Source organism: Oncorhynchus clarkii, chromosome 6 (genome assembly GCF_045791955.1).
Source record: "Oncorhynchus clarkii lewisi isolate Uvic-CL-2024 chromosome 6, UVic_Ocla_1.0, whole genome shotgun sequence".
NCBI classification, from domain to species: Eukaryota; Metazoa; Chordata; class Actinopteri; order Salmoniformes; family Salmonidae; genus Oncorhynchus; species Oncorhynchus clarkii.
In genome coordinates, this window is record NC_092152.1 from 62126940 (window position 1) to 62148374 (window position 21435).

At 45.0% G+C, this 21435-nt stretch overlaps 1 protein-coding gene across 12 annotated transcripts in view; it reads left to right on the forward strand.

Annotated features, from left to right (window-relative positions):
* The window catches only part of LOC139411403 (tight junction protein 1a), a 175493-nt gene that overhangs the window by 127516 nt on the left and 26542 nt on the right, over positions 1-21435 (forward strand). For 7 of the 12 annotated variants that reach the window (XM_071157711.1, XM_071157717.1, XM_071157712.1 and 4 more), the window contains 10 exons: positions 6478-6534; positions 9353-9477; positions 9658-9760; positions 9949-10273; positions 10586-10692; positions 11558-11726; positions 11995-12136; positions 16538-16674; positions 20606-20711; positions 20853-21003. In XM_071157711.1, the coding sequence (XP_071013812.1) occupies positions 6478-6534; positions 9353-9477; positions 9658-9760; positions 9949-10273; positions 10586-10692; positions 11558-11726; positions 11995-12136; positions 16538-16674; positions 20606-20711; positions 20853-21003 (1422 nt within the window). The remainder of the gene's footprint in view (positions 1-6477; positions 6535-9352; positions 9478-9657; positions 9761-9948; positions 10274-10585; positions 10693-11557; positions 11727-11994; positions 12137-16537; positions 16675-20605; positions 20712-20852; positions 21004-21435) is intronic. The other 5 variants (XM_071157718.1, XM_071157722.1, XM_071157713.1 and 2 more) reach the window with 1 other exon arrangement.

The window sequence follows — 21435 nt, forward strand, 5'->3', positions numbered from 1 at the left end:
CTATGACTTGATCACCTAATTATACCTTCAGCCTCCATGAGCGGTCAGGGCAGGTGCTGGCTAGAACTCTGTGTGGTAGGCCTATGGTGAAGAACACTACTACTGGCTTATATGGTGATTCAGTGCAGATGCTGCTGCATAGGGAATAGCTAGCGTCTGTAGTTGTGTCTCTTTCTATGTGTTATGGACTATGTCCCAAGTCCATGTTGACTCTAGAACTGGCTTTTATTCCTGGAGTGTTGTTGTGTGTCTGGTCTTCATCTAAAGATGACACCCATTGAGCTATAGGCCTCCCCTCTGGCAGACAGACAAGACATCCTCAGGAACTCTTATTTTCTTTGATCAGAACCAGAAACCTGGTCCACTCTCTCTGAAATGTGCATGTTCTGTGTTTGAGTAAGTATTGTATCACACTGACTTTATGGCCTTTGAATAATTACCATATGTAATGTTTATACAGCATTTTGCCTCATGTAACACTTATGTTTTATAATTTGAGAAATCTGTGGGTTTGGCTGAATTGTTTTACCTTGTCTTAAGTGTTTTCAATATGATTAGTTATGTTTCCAAGGAGCTCTCTTTCTCTGTCCAGGGTATTTTCTCTCCAAGCTGAAATTATTCATTGTAAACAGGAAGGGAACTCAACTTCCTGTGGGCTAATCCTGCTATTGGTAGCTTCCTGTTCCATATAATCACGGCCACACAGACACACTGACCTAATGCTCCATAAGGATTTTACTTCACAGCAAACTTCACATTAAAGTCAACCATTTTTGTGTTTAGATTTATCCTTCCTATATGAACTATACACTCTTAGAAAAAAGGTTCCAAAAGGGTTCTCCAGTTGTCCCTGCAGGAGCCCTTTTTGAAAGGGTTCTACCTGGAACCCAAAAGGGTTCTTTAAAGGGTTCTCCTATGGGGACAGCTGAAGGAGAGCATGAAGACTACTAGCTATAACAAATAATGCTACAAAAACCTGACCAAACACCAAATCAGCTGTTGACAGTACAAGGACACTATGTTGGCAGTGACACTCCCATGTTTTTGATTCCATAAAGGGATGATGACTAATAGTGGACTGCGACATGTAATCAAGGAACGCAGAGATCAGAAACTTCCCCCTCGCTCCCTGTGTTTCCTGTTTGCTCATGAGATCGGTCATAACTGACCACTTGACTTAACCTCATCACCTGGTCTCATCACGTTTGGTTTCTCTTGCTCTAGTTAGACACCTGACACTGAAAAAAGTTGTTAGGCTACTGTTTGTGAATTTCCCTCGTATGCTTGCATGGGCCTATGAATGAGAAATGAGCTGTCTAGCTAAATCTGGAACTAATATACCTCAGTATTGTCTGAGTCATTATTATTGCCTATTGTCCCTTTTGAAATGAAAGAATACAAATGAATAGTGCTCATGAAAAGGGAGAGCTAGCTAGCTACCAACTCGAACTGTTAGTTCCCCACTTCGTTGTATTTACAGCGGAAGGAGGAAGTGACCATAGAATGACTAAAACGGGCCTCCCGGTTCAAGTCAGTGTTCTGTAGTTCTATTTCTATGGAGGTGACCTGTCCCATGCTTCCTCACACCTTTTTGTCCTACTGATTATCCTGCATGATTCCAGATTCTCTGAGTGAAAACCACGCCTGTAATCATCATGGATAACAGGAGTTATTTATAGCAGCTTGACTTCCTTCCAGCATGAGGGAGTAATGAGGAGAGAGCACAAGAGCACAGTCATCATTTAATGAGTGAGGTAGCTAACCTTCTCATCCACATCTAACACTCAATTGCTAATCACACATGCACACAGACAGAGCACCATCGCTAGACAGAGAATCAGGACGAGGGAGTTTGTTATATACCTAAACACTACAACACATAGCATGAAAGACTCCCAGTCCTCCTGCTGAAAGCTGTCTGCTACAGGTTATTTCTGGGCTGTCAGTGGTATGGCCTGCACTGCTGTCTCTGGGAGGGCTCAGTAACACAAAGAGCCCCTTTAACCACAGATCAAGGCCCAGGCTGTACACTGGGCTGTCCACACCTGCCTACTCTTTGTTTCTCAACAGGGCCTCTCTGGCCATGGCTCAAGTCTGACTAAATGTGAATCATGGTATAAATATACCAAACATCCCCCTCGTAATATCAAGGCACTCATTGTTTTATGTTACTCTACTGTGACTTTGAGATGAGAGAATCACCATTTTGCGGGTATTTGTTCCGGTCATATTTTTTCTGGAACGTCAGATGTTGTTTAGCTAGTCATTTGCTTTGGCCCTATGCTACAAGGCTTAATATTCCTGTAACAGTTTCCATCAGATAGTATTGTTAGCATTTGCTACATGAGTCAAATGGGTGAATGCAAGGCTGTGCTTTCCTGGCTGAAAGAATATTCACTCCCAGTGTTCTCCTACTGTTCATGGGTGTCTAGGAGGGCAGAAAAGGTCCCAGTCAGGGATTTGGCCATCTGCATTTATTTTCAACAGGAATGCTAATGTTCGGTGGTATTGTTCTCTGTATTCAATTTGTAGTACTAATGCATATCATAGCAACAAGTTCCACTGGCCTTTTAAATAGTGTCCCTGCAGATGGCCTCTTTAGGATTGTTCCTAGCAGTAGAACACAGCAGCAATAGCACATGTATTTTTATGGCTGTAACAGCCATGCGTAATGTCCTCAGATTGGGACCTGATTTCTGCAGTGTTCTCTCTGTACCAGACCCTGTTCTACACTCTACTCACACTTCACAACAAGCTGTTTAATCGGTGCTCCAGATTATGGTGCATCGTTTAAAAAGGTAATCCCATCAGAGGAGAAGACGAGAGCAGAGTTTAGCCGCACTGGGGTAAACAGTCCTCTCCTCCTGACTCACTAACCACCCTTCTCTGACCCAGAGGCCTACCGATAACCGTTATGCCCTGCGCCCTCATGACCGGTACTGCCAGTCACACCCTACCGATACGATAACGCCCTTCCCAGGCAGACACGTCCCACTACTAAGGCCACTCTCTGAGTCACCACAGCAGTGAAAGGAAAAACCACGTGAGTGGAAGAGGGAGGAAAACAATGGGCGTTGGAGGAGATTCTTCAGCGCGTGTGTCAGCGCATGTGTGTGTGTGTCTGCACTGTCTACTAACATCTGGGCCCACAGCTGGAAGGGGGTGTGTGAGGGGGGGATGGTTAGGGTAAGTGCAGTGAATTATAAGCCTTCTTCATTGTCTCAGGCTCCCGTATTTAGGGAGAGATCAGGCATATATTGTTAATGCTGTGCGTTGATACTCTGCTGGGCGTAGTTTGCTTGTGTATGGGATAGAGACAAATCTCTTTAAAATGTGATCTGGCCACAGTTTTAATTGAATGTATCCAGTTACTGGCCATACAGAGTATGTATGTCAGTTACAACCTTGCTCCCTACCTGTCCCCTTATAGCTTAAAATAAAATCGAATCAAATTTATTTGCCACATACACATGGTTAGCAGATGTTAATGCGAGTGTGGCGAAATGCTTGTGATGCATAGTTTCCTAGGAACGCGAAGCGAGGCAGCCATCTCTGTCGGCGCCGGAAATTGTCGTGTTCATCCTAAGACGAGGCCCCCTTATCACGTGGTCCACAAACGGCATGGACATTTTTCTCATAGCATGGGCCCCCACTGTCTGTTTTGCAGTGTACTATTGGCAAAATGTATGACCTCCAGCCGTACAAACACTTGACAGGAATGTGTGGTAAGGGGGCAGCTTTGGCTAAATGGGTCAGCCCCCCCCCCCCCCCCAGATAATGGTGGACTGAATGAGTCTCAGGGGCAGACAAAGGGAGGGAGGTGCAGCACAAACCCTGCCTGCCTGCACCAATTATGGACATTAATAACATCCACATTGAGCTGCCATGAAAATCAGGGTCAAGGGGTTAACTGTGTGTTCATTACAGAGATATGGGGAGTTCAAGAGAACACTTATATACCCACACCCTGGCAAAATGACCATACTGTACATACCCACACCCTGGCAAAATGACCATACTGTACACACCCACACCCTGGCAAAACGACCATACTGTATATACCCACACCCTGGCAAAATGACCGTACTGTACATACCCACACCCTGGCAAAATGACCATACTGTACATACCCACACCCTGGCAAAACGACCGTACTGTATATACCCACACCCTGGCAAAATGACTGTACTGTACATACCCACACCCTGGCAAAATGACCGTACTGTATATACCCACACCCTGGCAAAACGACCGTACTGTATATACCCACACCCTGGCAAAACGACCGTACTGTACATACCCACACCCTGGCAAAACGACCGTACTGTATATACCCACACCCTGGCAAAATGACCGTACTGTATATACCCACACCCTGGCAAAATGACCGTACTGTACATACCCACACCCTGGCAAAACGGCCGTACTGTACATACCCACACCCTGGCAAAATGACCGTACTGTATATACCCACACCCTGGCAAAACGACCGTACTGTATATACCCACACCCTGGCAAAATGACCGTACTGTACATACCCACACCCTGGCAAAATGACCGTATTGTACATACCCACACCCTGGCAAAATGACCGTATTGTACATACCCACACCCTGGCAAAATGACCGTACTGTACATACCCACACCCTGGCAAAATTACCGTATTGTACATACCCACACCCTGGCAAAACGACCGTACTGTACATACCCACACCCTGGCAAAATGACCGTATTGTACATACCCACACCCTGGCAAAACGACCGTACTGTACATACCACACCCTGGCAAAACGACCGTACTGTACATACCCACACCCTGGCAAAACGACCGTACTGTATATACCCACACCCTGGCAAAACGACCGTACTGCACATACCCATACCCTGGCAAAACGACCGTATTGTACATACCCACAACCTTGACAACTCTAGCCCTTCTCCCTTCCCACACTCTGACAACATTAGCCCGTCTCCTACCCACACTCTGACAACACACTGAGTCAAACAGGATTTCTGAGGAAAAATGCATGTTGCTGGTCATGTTATTCCTGTAACTTCTTAGTCATATAATATTAGCATAATATTCCCAGTCTGGCCATTCCAGACATGTTCGTATGAAAGAAGGCTATGCTGTGTCACTTATTGTGAACTCCATGGCTGTCTCCACCCTGCTTCTCAGCTCTCCCAAACCAACATCTCCATTTCTGGGCCCCGCACCAAATACCTGAGACTCATATTTGTGCTGTCTTCACCAGGTCCACTCAGCATTAGCCAGACAAAACATGAACTGTCTAGAGGAGACCGCAGTAGTCCTGAGGATGATTACTGTGATGATGGGGATGAAGAGGAGGTTGGTCATAATGTTGTTAGGTGTTTGCTTGTTTTTATTTTTCTTCTCCAGCGCAGGTCTTCTGCATTAGAGCAGCTGTATCATTACAGCTAAATGCCAGGATACCAGAAGGGCTTGTTGTGCATCAGTCAGACTTCTAAAAGTGGATTTGTGGGTGCAGAGCTTTGATTTACAGCTGCAGGCCAAAACGCAGTCACGTTGGAGCTTTACTGTAGGGAGGACAGGACAGAGGATAGTGTTAGACCCAGAGAGGGAGGGAGCTGCCTGCTTGTGTGATGAATTCACCACCACTGTCTGTCTGGTCGCTGGTGTTTCCTTTTGTGTTACTGTTTAGCTTAATCCACACTGGCAAGCAGCACCGAGGTCCAGGTAGACCTTTCTCACCTAGGATGAAAAACCTCAAAACAAACTGAAGATTGTCCATCTTTTTATAGCAAACAAACGTAAACTTGCACTGTAAACCAGATTGAATCTGTGCGGGCTGTCTACTCTGTGCAACACACGTCTATAATGTTTGCAGATTACACTTCACATTGGTACTCACAAAAGTGCAAGCAATTCCAGGGTCTGTCTCACCCCCAGTGATGCAGTAACACGGACATGTGGGAACCAACGGTGGCGAATTGCTGCTGTGTGTGTGTGTGTGCATGTCTGTGTGTTAAGTAACACTGCAGTGGTGAACATCCCAGTGGTCTGTGGTGCAGTCAGTCAGTGTTTGGGGTATAATGGTCCTCAGGCTCTCTTTCTCTCCTCTCTCTGTCAGTCCGCTGGGTACCCAGTAAAGAGCATTGCCCTCCAGGCAGCCTCCGCCTCCTCTCCTCTCGGCATGAAACCCAGACCATCACAAGTGCTCTGCAAACGGAGGGAGCACATGATAGGCTTTTAAAACCATGACTGAGTATCCAGCCACCCAGAGACACTCCGAGGTCTACCACAAGTTCAATCTCTCTGTCAACCTTTAGAAGAAAATCCTTTCCTTTTGAGTATCGTTTTTTTACACTGCATACATTACCTCCCGTGGACTTTTACCCTGGTTCAGAATGCTCATTATCACAGTGTTAACCGCTTACCCTCATTACCCTAATGATGGTGACATTTCTCTCCCTCTCTCTCTCTCCCTGTCTTAGAGCGCAGCGATGGAGGAAACTGTAATATGGGAACAGCACACAGTGACCCTTCACAGAGTAAGTGTTTTACCTTTCTCCATTTCTCTCTCTCTCTCTCCGTTCCTATGTAGCCCTCTCCATCCCTACATCATCATCCCTCTCTCTCAGTGCCGGGAAGGCCAGCTGCAGGATCAGGAAGTGTGCTGATGAAACACACAATGGGCCCAGCATACAGATGTCAGGAAGCTGCGGTGAGGAAGAGAGAGCTATATAGCGTCCTCTTCCTGTGTGTTTCTCTTCTCTTCCTGTTGGCAGCCATCCCCATGACACTCCAGGATCACAGGGAATACTGTATGTTGTGTAGACTACACATGAACTGGTCTATGTGAGTACCTACGGTTGAGAATTGCCAGTGACCTCACGATATATTATCGCGATACTTTGGTACCGATACAATATGTATTGCAATTCTCACGATTCTATATGTTTTGCGAGTCGATACTGTGATTTTATTGCAATTCGATGTTCTGAACATATTGCTTACCATATGTCTGCTGCAGAGGGTCGAGAAAGCCATGAGTAAACAAGTGATCAATCATGGAAATAAAATGTGCAAAAATAACTCAACTAAATAAAATACTATTGCAATTATTGTCAAAAAGATACGATATGTGGTCAAAAATAATATCCTGATATGTAACTGTAGCAATGTTCTTCCTGCCCATCACTACTACCCTATATAAATATTTGTCTTTTTTTAAATCCATGGATTTCATCATTTTTTTATTCAAATTAGAGTTCACTGACACTGTTGCCAATACTTTTTTTGTCTGGGTCTCAACTTACTGTTGAGAGTTAGAATAGTAAAATACACAAGGTGCAGTTTCTAAATGTGGTTGTGCATCAGCAGTTTTTCTCTTGTGATGTCAGTCACTGTGATGATTGTCCCATGTCCTCCATCACTTGAATTAAAGAAATTATGAATAACCAGACACTGACGATGATTTACTGTTGATGAGAAGCACATTTATTTATTGATAATCACGTGGGTTAGAGATGTCCTCTTGATTGTTGCTGGTCATCTGTAAAAGGTGAGAAACGGTGTGCTAAGAGTGAGTTGGGAGCGCCGGCCATTAGTTCTGCGGAAAACTCTTGTTGTGCTGCATCTCCCGATTTTTAATATAGGCTGTTTCTGGTCATACATTAAGTGATCAAAAGTACAATGTGATATTGTTTACTAATTAAAATGTGAAGGTAGATTGTCAGAAATGTGTGCGAATACCTTGTATTTCCTCATTTATTGAAGATTGTTCTGTTAATTTCCTGTTCAGAGAATTGACGGGCAGGTGGGGTGCGTTGTAGCGCGTATCCCCAAAGTCTAGTTATTCATTAACCATGGTTTAGGACAGTTATTGAGATATATGCTGGTATATATTCAAGTATGTTTATGATCTGAAGGACGTTTAGATTGTAATTCATGTCTTTTGAATGTGAAATGCCTTGTTTTCATTGGTCAAATGCACTATGGGTAGGGGTATAAGAACCCTGTATTGTCATTGTTTAAGAGACAGGACAGGGAACAGGTTGGCATGCTGCCTGTTACAGGCATATTTGAAGCCGTGATTTTGTTAGTCACTCACACTCAGATACATGGCAGAAGTCATGGCAAAATGTGTACAATTGGATGAAACTTGCTTCAAAACATTTTCTTGCCATGTCCCATGGCAAATGTGTAGAATTGCACAAAATTAACTTTCAAAAATGTTTTGCCCGCAAGGTGAGGTGGGCCCCCCGAACCAAATCTCGCTTAAGGCCCCCTTGGGGGCCTGTTTTCAGGAGCTTTGGTCCCAGGAAAACACAGAAATTCTCATTTGGTCCCAGGCTGAAATAGTTTAACAACCCCTACACTAGAGCATTGGAAAGCAAAACAACTACTGTAACGAGTAGAATCACGACAGTGGTGAAGGCATAACTCTGGCACCACCCACTCCCTTTACAAAACCATATTATTATCCCACTTACACTGGTATAGGCCTACCACTTAAATTAGTTTACCCCATGATTGCACTGTAGTAAGCATGTTGTAAAAAATGTGGTGTTAAGACCTTTCAATGACATACACTCACAGGACTAGACTAGTGTAACCTCAGGTGACGTGTAGACATAATGTTGACTGGGATTATCTCATTGGCTGTCTGGAAGAGTGCAATGTTTAATAACATAACAACAACCATACGAGTTGCCTACACAGTACTAACAGATCTGGGACCAGGCTAGAGGCATGCTGTCAATGTGTGGTTGTGTCAGCGAGCGTATCACCACCACGGTTACTATAAGTGTCTCTCCTCTCGGTCTCCAGTCCTGAGTGGCGTCCTGGCCTGGCCATCTGTCAGGAGATCAGGAGTCAGGACAGAGTCAGGCTGGCTGTGATAATGGAGGCTACAGTCAGAGGTGACAGACTGACTAGAGAGGAGAGAGCCCTGAGAGCAGATCAGATCACTGTGCCAGACACCTCTCGCTCTTCTCTCCCCTCTCTCGCTCTCGCTCTCGCTCTCTCTCTCTCTCTCTCTCTCTCTCTCTCTCTGAAGACAACCATGGACATAACACACACTAATCCTATTGCTATATCTAGGCTACATGAAGGGATGGTTTTATAGCTTTTGACTGTGCTTAAATAAAATGACTAGAGTCTAGAGTAGCTGTGTTTTTTTTCTATGTATTAAATCTGCTATACTAACTAAACTGAGGAAGTATGTATCCTTCTACTGTGTACAGTGTTATGTTCATCAAGTGCATTCAGGCAAAACTCCCAGATGGATAAAATGAAGAAAACATGCACTGTTGTTCCAGACGTCATGTCTCCAACTTCTGTTGTGTGTGTGTGTGATGTGTGCAGGCCCCAGGGTTTGGGTTCGGCATAGCCATCTCAGGGGGCCGGGACAACCCTCACTTCCAGAGTGGTGAGACTTCCATTGTCATCTCCGACGTCCTGAAGGGAGGCCCAGCAGAAGGACTCTTATCGTAAGTGCAGAAAACACTTTCAACTGAGATTTTCTTGTGAGCCTGATTTTTAGTTCCGGACAAGGCTTAATCTGTGTCTGGGTAACCAGCCCTATATGTTACCGCTATGGTCTTGATTTGGGAGTGGTCAATGTAGATCCTGACCGTGATTGAGCGTCCTTGTTTCTCTTCTCCTTCCAGGGAAAATGACCGTGTGGTAATGGTCAATGCGGTGTCCATGGATAACGTAGAGCATGCGTACGCAGTGCAGCAGCTTCGGAAGAGTGGAAAGAATGCAAAAATAGTGAGTTGTATTCCTCGGGAATGGCCAGCAGGCTAACCTTTCATGTTATGGTCCTCCATCCTCAGCAAGTACATTCCTCTTCTATGAATGCCACCCCAGGGATTTAGATACGTTTCTTACTTCATTGAGTTGATAAGAGGTCATTTGAGGTGGTTGAGAATGATGATATATCCTTTTCTCCCCCCCAGACGATCAGAAGAAAACGGAAGGTTCAGATCCCGGTGTCCCGCCCGGGAGACAGGGAGACTATGTCCGAGCACGAGGAAGAGGACACGGATGAAGACGATGGTTGCGAGCCGCACAGCGGGCCCACCAGCGCCTACGGAGCAACGAGCGGCGGCACGGCCAGCAGGCGGACGAACGACCGCGAGCGTGAACGCAGCAACAGCAGCCGGCGGGAACACAGTGCCTCGCGAGAGAGGAGCATCTCGCCCCGCTCCGGCCGATCCCAAGGTTCCTCTACACCGTCTCGCCCCGCCAAAGTCACCCTTGTCAAGTCCCGCAAGAATGAAGGTGGGCACCGCAATGTCCAGCTTAGGTTTTCAGAATGAATGATTTCTTTCTGGGCTAGCCAAACCCTCCCCTAACCCGGACGACGCTGGGCCAATTGTGCGCCGCCCCATGGGTCTGTCGCGGTCGGCTGCTACAGAGCCTGGACTCGAACCCAGAATCTCTAGTGGCACAGCTAGCACTGCAATGCAGTACCTTAAGCCACTCGGGAGGCCCGATTTTTCTTTCCTTTGCATTGTCAGTTTGACCCTACAGTTTTAAGGTGTGGTATTGCACAGTACTTTGCTAATATTGTTTTTTTGTTGTTGTTTAAAGTAGAGTATGGTCTGCGTTTGGCCAGCCACATCTTTGTGAAGGACATCTCCCCAGAGAGCCTAGCAGCACGGGACGGAAACATCCAGGAGGGAGACGTGGTGCTGAAGGTGAGAACCAGAGACATGATGGGGCTGGTCGTTATAGACGATTACCTGGAGTGGGAATGCCACCGGTTCAAATCCTGTGACGGGCACTCAAAGAAACGGGGACTGAGCTGAGATTCAGAGCAGATATATACTAAGCATACCACTTCACATGAGGCAATATTTTGGGCCTGCATTCACTAGTAAGCTCGTGTAAATAGTGGAATGTTGCCAGGGCCTCACAAAGAAAGACTTAGAGAGGGGAGGGATGTACAATGTCATACTGACTTCATTAACACAACACAGTGTTTCACTATGACTTCTAGCCACGCTGTTTATATGTTCCCTCTGAGAGAGATGCCTGTAATGGGAGTTCAAAGTTCATTAGTATGCTACTCAGTCCTCAAGCAGGGCCATGCGTTCCATGCATTCCTTCACTCGCTTTTGTTCCTGACTAGTCAGTCGCTGATGGGAAACATTTACCTCATCACAAGAAGGTACACCCTGGACTCTGACTGTTTTAGTCCACTTCACTGTGTTCAAAAGAGAGTCCTTGTATCGAACTCGAGTCTTCCAAATGTAGTAACTATGAAAGCGTGTACAAGAAAGAGGGATAACATGTGGTTGTGAGACTTCCATTATAAACATTTTAAACAAGGGAGTGGTGATTTCATTTTTATGCAATAAAATATGTGTTCAGTCTCTCACTGCAAGTGACCATACGTAAAGCACTGAGCATGTGGAACATTTGCTAAAATCATACATTTTTAAACGTCATTATAGGTCTTGTACTGTATGGCTTTGGTGTATGTGTGCTGTTGCACGAGTCCAAAGTTAAACTGTACAATGATGAGAATCTTCCTTAAACAGCCTCTTTTTTTTTCTTCAGATTAACGGCACAGTGACCGAGAACCTGTCGCTAATAGATGCTAAGAAGCTGATCGAGAGGTCAAAGGGCAAGTTAAAGATGGTGGTGCAGAGAGACGACAGAGCCACGTTGCTCAACATCCCCGACATGGACGACAGCATTCCCTCCGGCAACAACTCCGACCGAGACGGTGAGATGGAGCTCTGTGCGTTATCTACAGGACGTTAACCTCAATCAATCTCGTGTTTTAACGACCTCATATTGATTAACACCGTTTTGTTTAGCTCACAATATGGCATGATATTATGTGGGTGCAATTTCCCAGAGGTATCTGAAAAGGAAAACTTACTACTTAATCTTTTTTCCACTGATTTCACTTCTCTTTTTTTTCTTTCTTTTTTTCTTAGTTTACTTGTCATGGTTCAATTGCCATATTAAACACCACTTTGTTCTAACAGACATTTCAGAAATTCATTCACTGACCTCAGACCATTCCACTCGATCCCATGATCGAGCACGGGGCAGTCGATCCCGCTCCCCTACCCGGTCTGAGCCCTCGGACCCCTCCCGACACTCACCACGGCAGATTAGCAATGGCAGGTAAGGAAAACACACACACATACAGTATATATTGCACAATCCTCATGGGACACAGCTGTCATACATATCACACAGACACCCACAGCGCTGCAACTCAAGCCTCATCATGTGTCATGTTAAAGCCTGTAAATGGTTAGTTAGTGTTAATCGCCAGCACTTCTAGAGGGCTGTGTATCAATAGATAATGAAGACACAGGATGAATAGAACAGAAAGATGTGCCTCTATAAGCCCAGCAGTCCCATAATGACCTGCTGTAGGGGTCAGAGGTCACAGCGAGCCAGAGGAGAGGATATTGATGCTTTTCCACATCGATGTCCCGTCCCCTGCACCCCTCCCTATAGCTCACCATATAGTCTCCCTATATACAGTGTCCATAATAACTCATCACAACCTAAACCCTCACCACCAGCCTGGAATGGGCCAAAGCATCAGTCAGTACAATGTTAACTATATATTTGATAAACTGTCTAAATATTAACATGTGCTTCATTTCTTCCATTTTCCCAGTCAATTGAATGTCTTGTGTTTTCTTTCCTCTGTTGCACAATTTTCTCTTTCCATCTCTTCAGTTGGAGGCTAACGTAAGTTTGCATGGAAAGCAGTGGAGAGATGCAGTAACCGGCTTTGACAGACATGTAGTAGTGGCGACTGGCTTGCCTGCATAGCTGCCTGCGTAGCTGACTAAGTAGATAGTCGCTATACAGAGAAGTAGACCAGTAGATGAGGTGCCTTTACAGAGCAAGGCTTGACAGTTCCTCTCAGACTGACTATGTGGCGTGTTGACCCCAGAGGGGCTGGAGGGAGGGATAGAGCTGTGGAAGGAAAGGCTGCTGCTGGTTTCTGATCACACGGCCTGCCGTATCACAGCAATTAACCAGGATGGGGATGGATTGCCCAGATGGAGCTTGTGTGTGTGTCTCTCTCTCTGGCGAAAGGCTCTGAGCCCTGGAGGAGAGGCTCTGTAGAAAAGAAAGCCCTGGATTCAAAACAAAACACAAGTCAAGTGTTCTGCTTCCAAACTCTACCATGTCCTCTGTCCTCTCCTGGTGTGGCTATTTCTGCTGCAGAGCACATGTATGGAGGGTCAGATACCTGAAAATGCCCTGCTCATTTCAGATTCTGCAAGTATTGGTTCTGTGTGTTCTTTTTGAATCACAGTGAACAGTCCTATTTATTTGACAAAGATCTCACACAGATTTAGCATCCCCTAGCCCCCTGTTGTACCTTGTCTTTAGCTCCCCCCTCAGTGCTGCTGTACTGTAGTGTTTAGACATCCTGATATGATGGTGTTAATGCAGATAAGCAGCTGTACCATTGATCTGAAATGGGAAAACTAACAGCCGGTTGGTTGGTACTTCGTAGCGGTACTGGTCTCTCCTCAATGCTCTGGGTCTAAACCCCAAGCCCTGTCAGCCCATATGGAATCAGATGAATGGCAAAATTGTGTAATGGCTTTAAAGTCAGTTTGTCATCAGAGGCTGGAATGAATGCCTGGCTAGATAGATGCTAGATATCTGGAGGGACCAGTTGTTAGTGATTTACAGCTGCCTGTTTGTCACCAAGCCACTCCAGTAACCAACTACTGTAAATCAGCCCCAATGTAACTGTCAACATCACTGTGGAATAACAATTCTTGTCTCAATGCAGGAATGCAGGGACATTCTTACACAGAATACTCCCACTGTAAGTGTCACAATGTCACAAAAACACCCTGCCAGTAGTTGTTGAGACCATCCTAGAGTTTAGGTTAGTACTTAGGTCAATAAACTGTCTTTCTGTCTCGTTTTCTTTCCAGAGTTAGCCTTTAGGTTTGGGGATATTGAATTGGTGTTACTTGTCTTTGTGTGCGTACACAATGAGTAACATAATACATGTTGTATTCCTGAACCTTGTATTGATGAGCCTTGAGCACTTGGTTTGAATGTTGCTAGTTTAGTTCGAAGCCATACTCTGTTTGCGCTTTATGAATGTCAGGCAAGAGGGACTAAATGGTGAGTGTCAGCAGGGATTGGCTATAACCAGACCAGTATGCCTGCAGAACTCATCACAGTATGTATTTGCTATGCAGGAGGCCAGGCAGGAATTTGACACACTTCCCACAGAGATTTGCCCCAGAATCAGACAGTTCACATAGTTGAGGTTTTCTCTATAGTGAAATGTTTCTCTTGTCCCTGTGAGAATACATTCCCTAATATACCATCAGGTCGTCATTGTAATCAAGACTTGACTAGTTTACTTACCTGTGTAAATAAAGTTGAAATAAAAAACGTATTTGTGAGAGTACCTCATTGAACTGTGAAATAGTGTTAGTTAGCCTCCTGCATTTAGTTTTGTAAGGAATTTTCCTCAAATAACAAAATATAGCTGTGCAACAGTCCCATTTTAGATGGTTGTTACGACAGTGGTCTATGGGAATTACAAAATTAAAGTATCCCTCTTTCCATGATGCAAAACACATTTTATCACAAGATTATTGGGTTGAGATGTCCATTTATACAGTGTAACCTTAGATTGACGCCACAGGAGGAAATAAGGAAACAGATTGCAGATTTGTGCTTTGATCCTTGTGTACTGTTGTGTTTAGAAAAGGAGAGCAGAGAAAGGAGGGAGGGAGGGAGGCAAGGTAAAAGGACAGCACTACGTAGGAATTTCTGTTTAGTTGATGTGTTGCCTCTTAACACCATTTCACCCAGGACAGGGCAGGGAGGGCACGGGAGATTTAGGACGGGGACAAGGGCTGCTGCCAGGACCGGCCAATAGGCCCGCTCTGACTGACGGACGGACGGACTAATAGACAGACAGACAGGCGATTACAGCTTTGTTGAAATTCGTCCCTTGCAGCGCAGACTGCTCTGCATGTACTGCAGCCATTTTTAATATATCTTTATTTCTACAGTCCCCAATGCACTCTGAACTACAAACACATTATCAGGAGTTTCACTGTTGAATAATTGCAATTGCAATTTGTCACTTGTAGTTTTCATTCAAAGTATGAAATAGATATGGATTTTCAAAAGGTAGTCTCCATTTTTCTTTCAATATGAGGATGAAATTAGGTCCATGTGTTGTGAATTAATCTTAAATCTTAAGTTGTCGCTGACTCAACTCAACTAAAAAAGAAGCATTTTGCGTCTAGGAAATGTGTGTATTTTTCCCCCCCATTTGTTTCCTCACTTTTGATGGAGTGTTTTCATTTGTTCTCACAAAGACAGGATATTGAATGTTAGCAAGGATCCCCATTTCACTTTTCAAGCTAATAGGTTTTGGTTTGCTGTTGTTTGAGTCTGATTTTGTCTTTGGGAAGTGAGTGCATATTATCCTGTTAAAGTCCTGTGTGAGGAAGGGAGAGTGAGTGCATATTATCCTGTTAAAGTCCTGTGTGAGGGAGAGTGAGTGTATGTTATCCTGTTAAAGTCCTGTGTGAGGGAGGGAGAGTGTTGGGTGTAAGATGGTGGCACAGTCCAGCTGTAGTGTAGCTTACCGCTACATTCCTCCTGAGTAAAAAGCTGCTGGATGCTGGCTGGAGTCCTGTGCCAGTTTCTAGGTCATGTGACCAGGCTGGAATTCGAACCCATTGTTCTAAGAAGCAGCCGAATAGAGCTGCAGAGACGGAGCACGGCATTCACACATCTGAATCTGAACACTCAGTGCCTGGCTGTGGTGAGCTGGAGCTGGGACTGGCTCTGGCAGGTATACAGTACTGCTGCTGTGGTTTGGTTAAAAGGTTGAGAAGGGAAATGGAATGAATCATTTGTAATGCACACAGCTCTCAATCAAAACATTTTTTGAAAAATGTCTGCTTCGGTATGACTGAGTAGTGTTTCTGGTCTCTGTGTGGTTGTCAGTGATACTGTAGGGTTGAGAGGATTCTGTAGACCACATAGCTGAAAGCACCTGGAGTCTGCTCTGCTGCTGATGCAGTCGATGCAGAGGTGAAACCGAGGCCAGCAGAGACTAGGTCGGACCCTATAAACGTATAGTTCAAATAGTTTGAGTCGAAGACGGCCGTTCTCTTTTTTAACTCCTTACTGTTTTGGCCGTTCTTTACTGTTCCTAGTGCCTTATCACTCATTCCACGCTGTGATGTCAGTAACACGGCACTCTCATAACAACACACACAGATCACACACTCCGTCACTGTGGCTGCGTCCCTGGGATAAAACAACAGGACCTTCTCCAAGCAGCCTGTGTAGGAAGCTCTCTATGGAGAGGGTGCAGAGGTCGTGTGACATTGTTTTGTCTCCTATACTTAAAATAAATAAATAATTAGACTCAGGGTTCATCCATCCACCTTTCTATTCTCTCTTCATAATTGCTACCATTCTTCATCTCACATGGTAGGCCTACAAAGGAAATAATGAACAAACCCAAAATAAATAATCAACTGTTTCTTTTTCTAGCCACAGAAGTCGAGATGAGGAGAGGATTTCCAAGCCCGGGGTGATGTCGACTCCTGTTAAAGGTTCCCAGGAGGCCCTAATCCAGGCCATCAGCGACCAGCCACTGGCCAGAGAGGACAAACTGCCCCCACTGCCAGGTCAGTCAGGGCCCCTGCTGCCTCCACAGCTGCCTCCACCTGTCTAACTGCCTGAACCAAAACAGGCCTTGACACTCCTCTGTACTGTGCCTATTACTCTCTGCTTCCCCCTCTCCTCCGCCCTAGATGGAATGCACTCTGTACTCCTTGTCCCACATATCAGAAAAGCCCAGTCCATAGTACTCTAGTCCATTCCTCTAGACTAGAGTACTATGGGCCTTCCCCACACAGTCTTTCTTAAAGTATGGGTCATCATGAACATGTTAATGGTGGGTCGTGACATGTCAGAGTAAAATAATATATCTATATATGTATTTATTTATTTTGGCTAGGAACTCAGCCTTGGTCTCAACTTACTGTTGAGAGTTAGAATAGTATAATTCACAAGGTGCAATTTCGAAATATGATTGTGCATCAGCAATTTTTCTCTTATAATGTCAGTCACTGACATTAGCCATGTCGGATAAAAAAACATGTATTGCTAAGTTAGTATAGCCAGCTATCTACAGTAAACTTGCAGTAATCAGGAACCAGAGGAGGCTGCTGGGAGGAGCTATAGGAGGACAGGCTCATTGTAATGGCTGGAATGGAATAGATGGAACAGTATCAAACACATGGGAACCACATGTTTGACGCCATTCCAGACATTACAATGAGTCAGTCCTCCTGTTGTTCCTCTCACCAGCCTCCACTGTCATAAACGAATACCAACCAGGTGCCCTGACCTCCAGGGGGCCCCCATTGATTTTGTTAGTCACTCTCATTCAAATATCATGTTAGCATGGCATAAGTCATGGCAAAATATAGAGAATTGCATGAAATTAGCTTTAAAACTGCAAATAATTCTCTACACCCCATGGCAACAATGTGTAGAATTGCAGGAAATTCTATTTAAAAAAAAATTCTCTCCACCGTGAAGAGGGGGGCCACTAAAATACACAACATGGTATGTGGACACCTGCTCATCGAACATCTCATTTCAAAATCATGGGAGTTAATATGGATTTGGTCCCCCCTTTAATACTATAACAACCTTCACTCTTCTGGGAAGGCTTTCCACTAGATGTTGGATCATTGCTGTGGGGACTTGCTTCCATTCAGCCACAACAGCATTTGTGAGGTCGGGCACTGATGTTGGGCGATTAGGCCTGGGTCGCAGTCGGCATTCCAATTCATCCCAAATGTGTTCGGTGGGGTTAAGGTTAAAGCTCTGTGCAGGCCAGTCAAGTTCTTCCACACCGATCTCAACAAATAATTTCTGTATGGACCTCGCTTTGTGCATGGGGGCATTGTCATGCTGAAACAGGAAAGAGCCTTCCCCACACTGTTGGCACAAATTTGGAAGCACAGAATCGTGTAGAATGTCGTAGCGTTAAGATTTCCCTTCACTGGAACTATGGGACCTACCACGAACCATGAAAAACAGCCCCAGACCATTATTCCTCCTCCACCAAACCTTAGTTGGCACTATGTTTTGGGGCAGGTAGCGTTCTCCGGGCATCCACCAAACACAGATTCGTCCATCATACTGCCAGATGTGTGCTTCATCACTCCAAAGAACGTGTTTTCCCTGCGCCAGAGTCCAATTGCGGTGAGCTTTTCACCACTCCAGCGGACGCTTGTCATTGCGCATGGTGATCTTAGGCTTGTGTGCGGCTGCTCAGCCATGGAAACCCATTTCATGAAGCTCCCGACAAACCGTTCTTGTGCTGACGTTGCTTCCAGAGGTAGTTTGGAACTCAGTAGTGCGTGTTGCAACCGAGGACAGGCGTTTTTTACGTGCTTTTCAGCACTCGGCGGTCCAGTTCTGTGAGCTTTTGTGGCCTACCACTTCGCGGCTGAGCTGTTGTTGCTCCTAGACGTTTCCACTTCACAATAACAGCACTTAAAGGTGGCATCCTATTACAGTGCCACGTTGATAATCACCTAGCTATTCAGTAAGGCCATTCTACTGCCAGTGTTTGTCTGTGGAGATTGCATGGCTGTGTGCTCGAATTTAAACACCTGTCAGCAACGGGTGTGGCTGAAATACCCAAATCCACTATTTGAAGGGGTGTCCACATATACTTTTGTAAGTATAGTGTATTTTGCCCGTGAGGTCGAGGGGAACTTCAAACCAAATCTCGCTTAAGGCCCCGAAAAGGGGACATGTTTTCATGAGCTTGGGTCCCAAGAAAACACTGATTTTCTCAAGAACCATGCTCTAGTGTTACATAATGTTTATCCCATTCCTATCCCGTAGCTACAGTGGGGCAAAAAAGTATTTAGTCAGCCACCAATTGTGCAAGTTCTCCCACTTAAAAAGATGAGAGAGGCCTGTAATTTTCATCATAGGTACACTTCAACTATGACAGACAAAATGAGGGGAAACATTTCAGAAAATCACATTGTAGGATTTTTTAATGAATTTATTTGCAAAATATGGTGGAAAATAAGTATTTGGTCAATAACAAAAGTTTATCTCAATACTTTGTTATATACCCTTTGTTGGCAATGACAGAGGTCAAACGTTTTCTGTAAGTCTTCACAAGGTTTTCACACACTGTTGCTGGTATTTTGGCCCATTCCCCCATGCAGATCTCCTCTAGAGCAGTGATGTTTTGGGGCTGTTGCTGGGCAACATGGACTTTCAACTCCCTCCAAAGACTTTCTATGGGTTTGAGATCTGGAGACTGGCTAGGCCACTCCAGGACCTTGAAATGCTTCTTACGAAGCCACTCCTTCGTTGCCCGGGCGGTGTGTTTGGGATCATTGTCATGCTGAAAGACCCAGCCACGTTTCATCTTCAATGCCCTTGCTGATGGAAGGAGGTTTTCACTCAAAAATCTCATGATACATGGCCCCATTCATTCTTTCCTTTACACGGATCAGTCGTCCTGGTCCCTTTGCAGAAAAACAGCCCCAAAGCATGATGTTTCCACCCCCATGCTTCACAGTAGGTATGGTGTTCTTTGGATGCAACTCAGCATTCTTTGTCCTCCAAACACGACGAGTTGAGTTTTTACCAAAAAGTTCTATTTTGGTTTCATCTGACCATATGACATTCTCCCAATCTTCTTCTGGATCATCCAAATGCTCTCTAGCAAACTTCAGACGGGCCTGGACATGTACTGGCTTAAGCAGGGGGACACGTCTGGCACTGCAGGATTTGAGTCCCTGGCGGCGTAGTGTGTTACTGATGGTAGGCTTTGTTACTTTGGTCCCAGCTCTCTGCAGGTCATTCACTAGGTCCTCCCGTGTGGTTCTGGGATTTCTGCTCACTGTTCTTGTGATCATTTTGACCCCACGGGGTGAGATCTTGCGTGGAGCCCCAGATCGAGTGAGGTTATCAGTGGTCTTGTATGTCTTCCATTTCCTAATAATTGCTCCCACAGTTGATTTCTTCAAACCAAGCTGCTTACCTATTGCAGATTCAGTCTTCCCAGCCTGGTGCAGGTCTACAATTTTGTTTCTAGTGTCCTTTGACAGCTCTTTGGTCTTGGCCATAGTGGAGTTTGGAGTGTGACTGTTTGAGGTTGTGGACAGGTGTCATTAATACAGGTAACGAGTGGAGGACAGAGGAGCTTCTTAAAGAAGTTGTTACAAGTCTGTGAGAGCCAGAAATCTTGCTTGTTTGTAGGTGACCAAATACTTATTTTCCACCATAATTTGCAAATAAATTCATTAAAATTCCTACAATGTGATTTTCTGGATTTTTCTCTCTCATTTTGTCTGTCATAGTTGAAGTGTACCTATGATGAAAATTACAGGCCTCATCTTTTTAAGTGGGAGAACTTGCACAATTGGTGGCTGACTAAATACTTTTTTGCCCCACTGTATTTAACTCTAACTCAGTCATCTCCACATTCACATTCCTCTACCAGGTTAGTGTGTTACATGTGTATGTGATCATACTATCAGTATGTGACTGAAGTGTGTGTTGGTCCTGTAGAACCAAAGCCAGTGTATGCCCAGCCTGGCCAGCCTGATGTTGACCTTCCAGTCAGCCCCTCTGATGCCCCAGTGCCCAGCGCTGGTCATGATGACAGCATCCTCAGGTGATCCTCAGTCTTCCTGTTAAAGCCATTTTATTATTACCATATATGTCAGTACCATGTTATTTGCTGAAATGTAATGGCTCCCTGTAGAACAGTAGGATCTAAACGTCTGTTTGTGTATGATGCCCACTCCCCATGCAGGCCGAGTATGAAGCTGGTGAAGTTTAAGAAGGGGGAGAGTGTTGGCCTGAGGCTGGCCGGAGGGAACGACGTGGGCATCTTTGTAGCCGGAGTCCTGGAGGACAGCCCAGCTGCCAAGGAAGGTCTGGAGGAAGGAGACCAGATTCTCAGGGTAAGAAGTTTATCTCATACCTGCTTTACACATTTTATTATTATTAGCTGTTGGGTATGTTTCATCACTTTTAATGATTGTAACATTTTTGTCAACAAGGCCATTGTAAAGTTTCCTCTTTGGAAAGTGCGCAGGATATGTGGTTTGTTCTTTTCCACAGTAGATAGTGTTGAAGGGTATGTTCTGTTCTGTACTAGCTGGAGAACGTCTGCTGTCGTTCTTTAAACGTTCTCATCGCTGCCCACGCTTAGTTGGAAACACTTTGTTAAACTATGTGACCCACTAGCCGATGGATCAACAATGACCTCTACTGTGTGGTCACTGGTCATAGTGATGTGAGATAGAAAATGGTAATTACGGTGAATCAGTCTGAGGTCAACGCCTGGCTCTTCTCCTCACTGTCTTTCCTTTGTTTACTCTGAACCACACAAT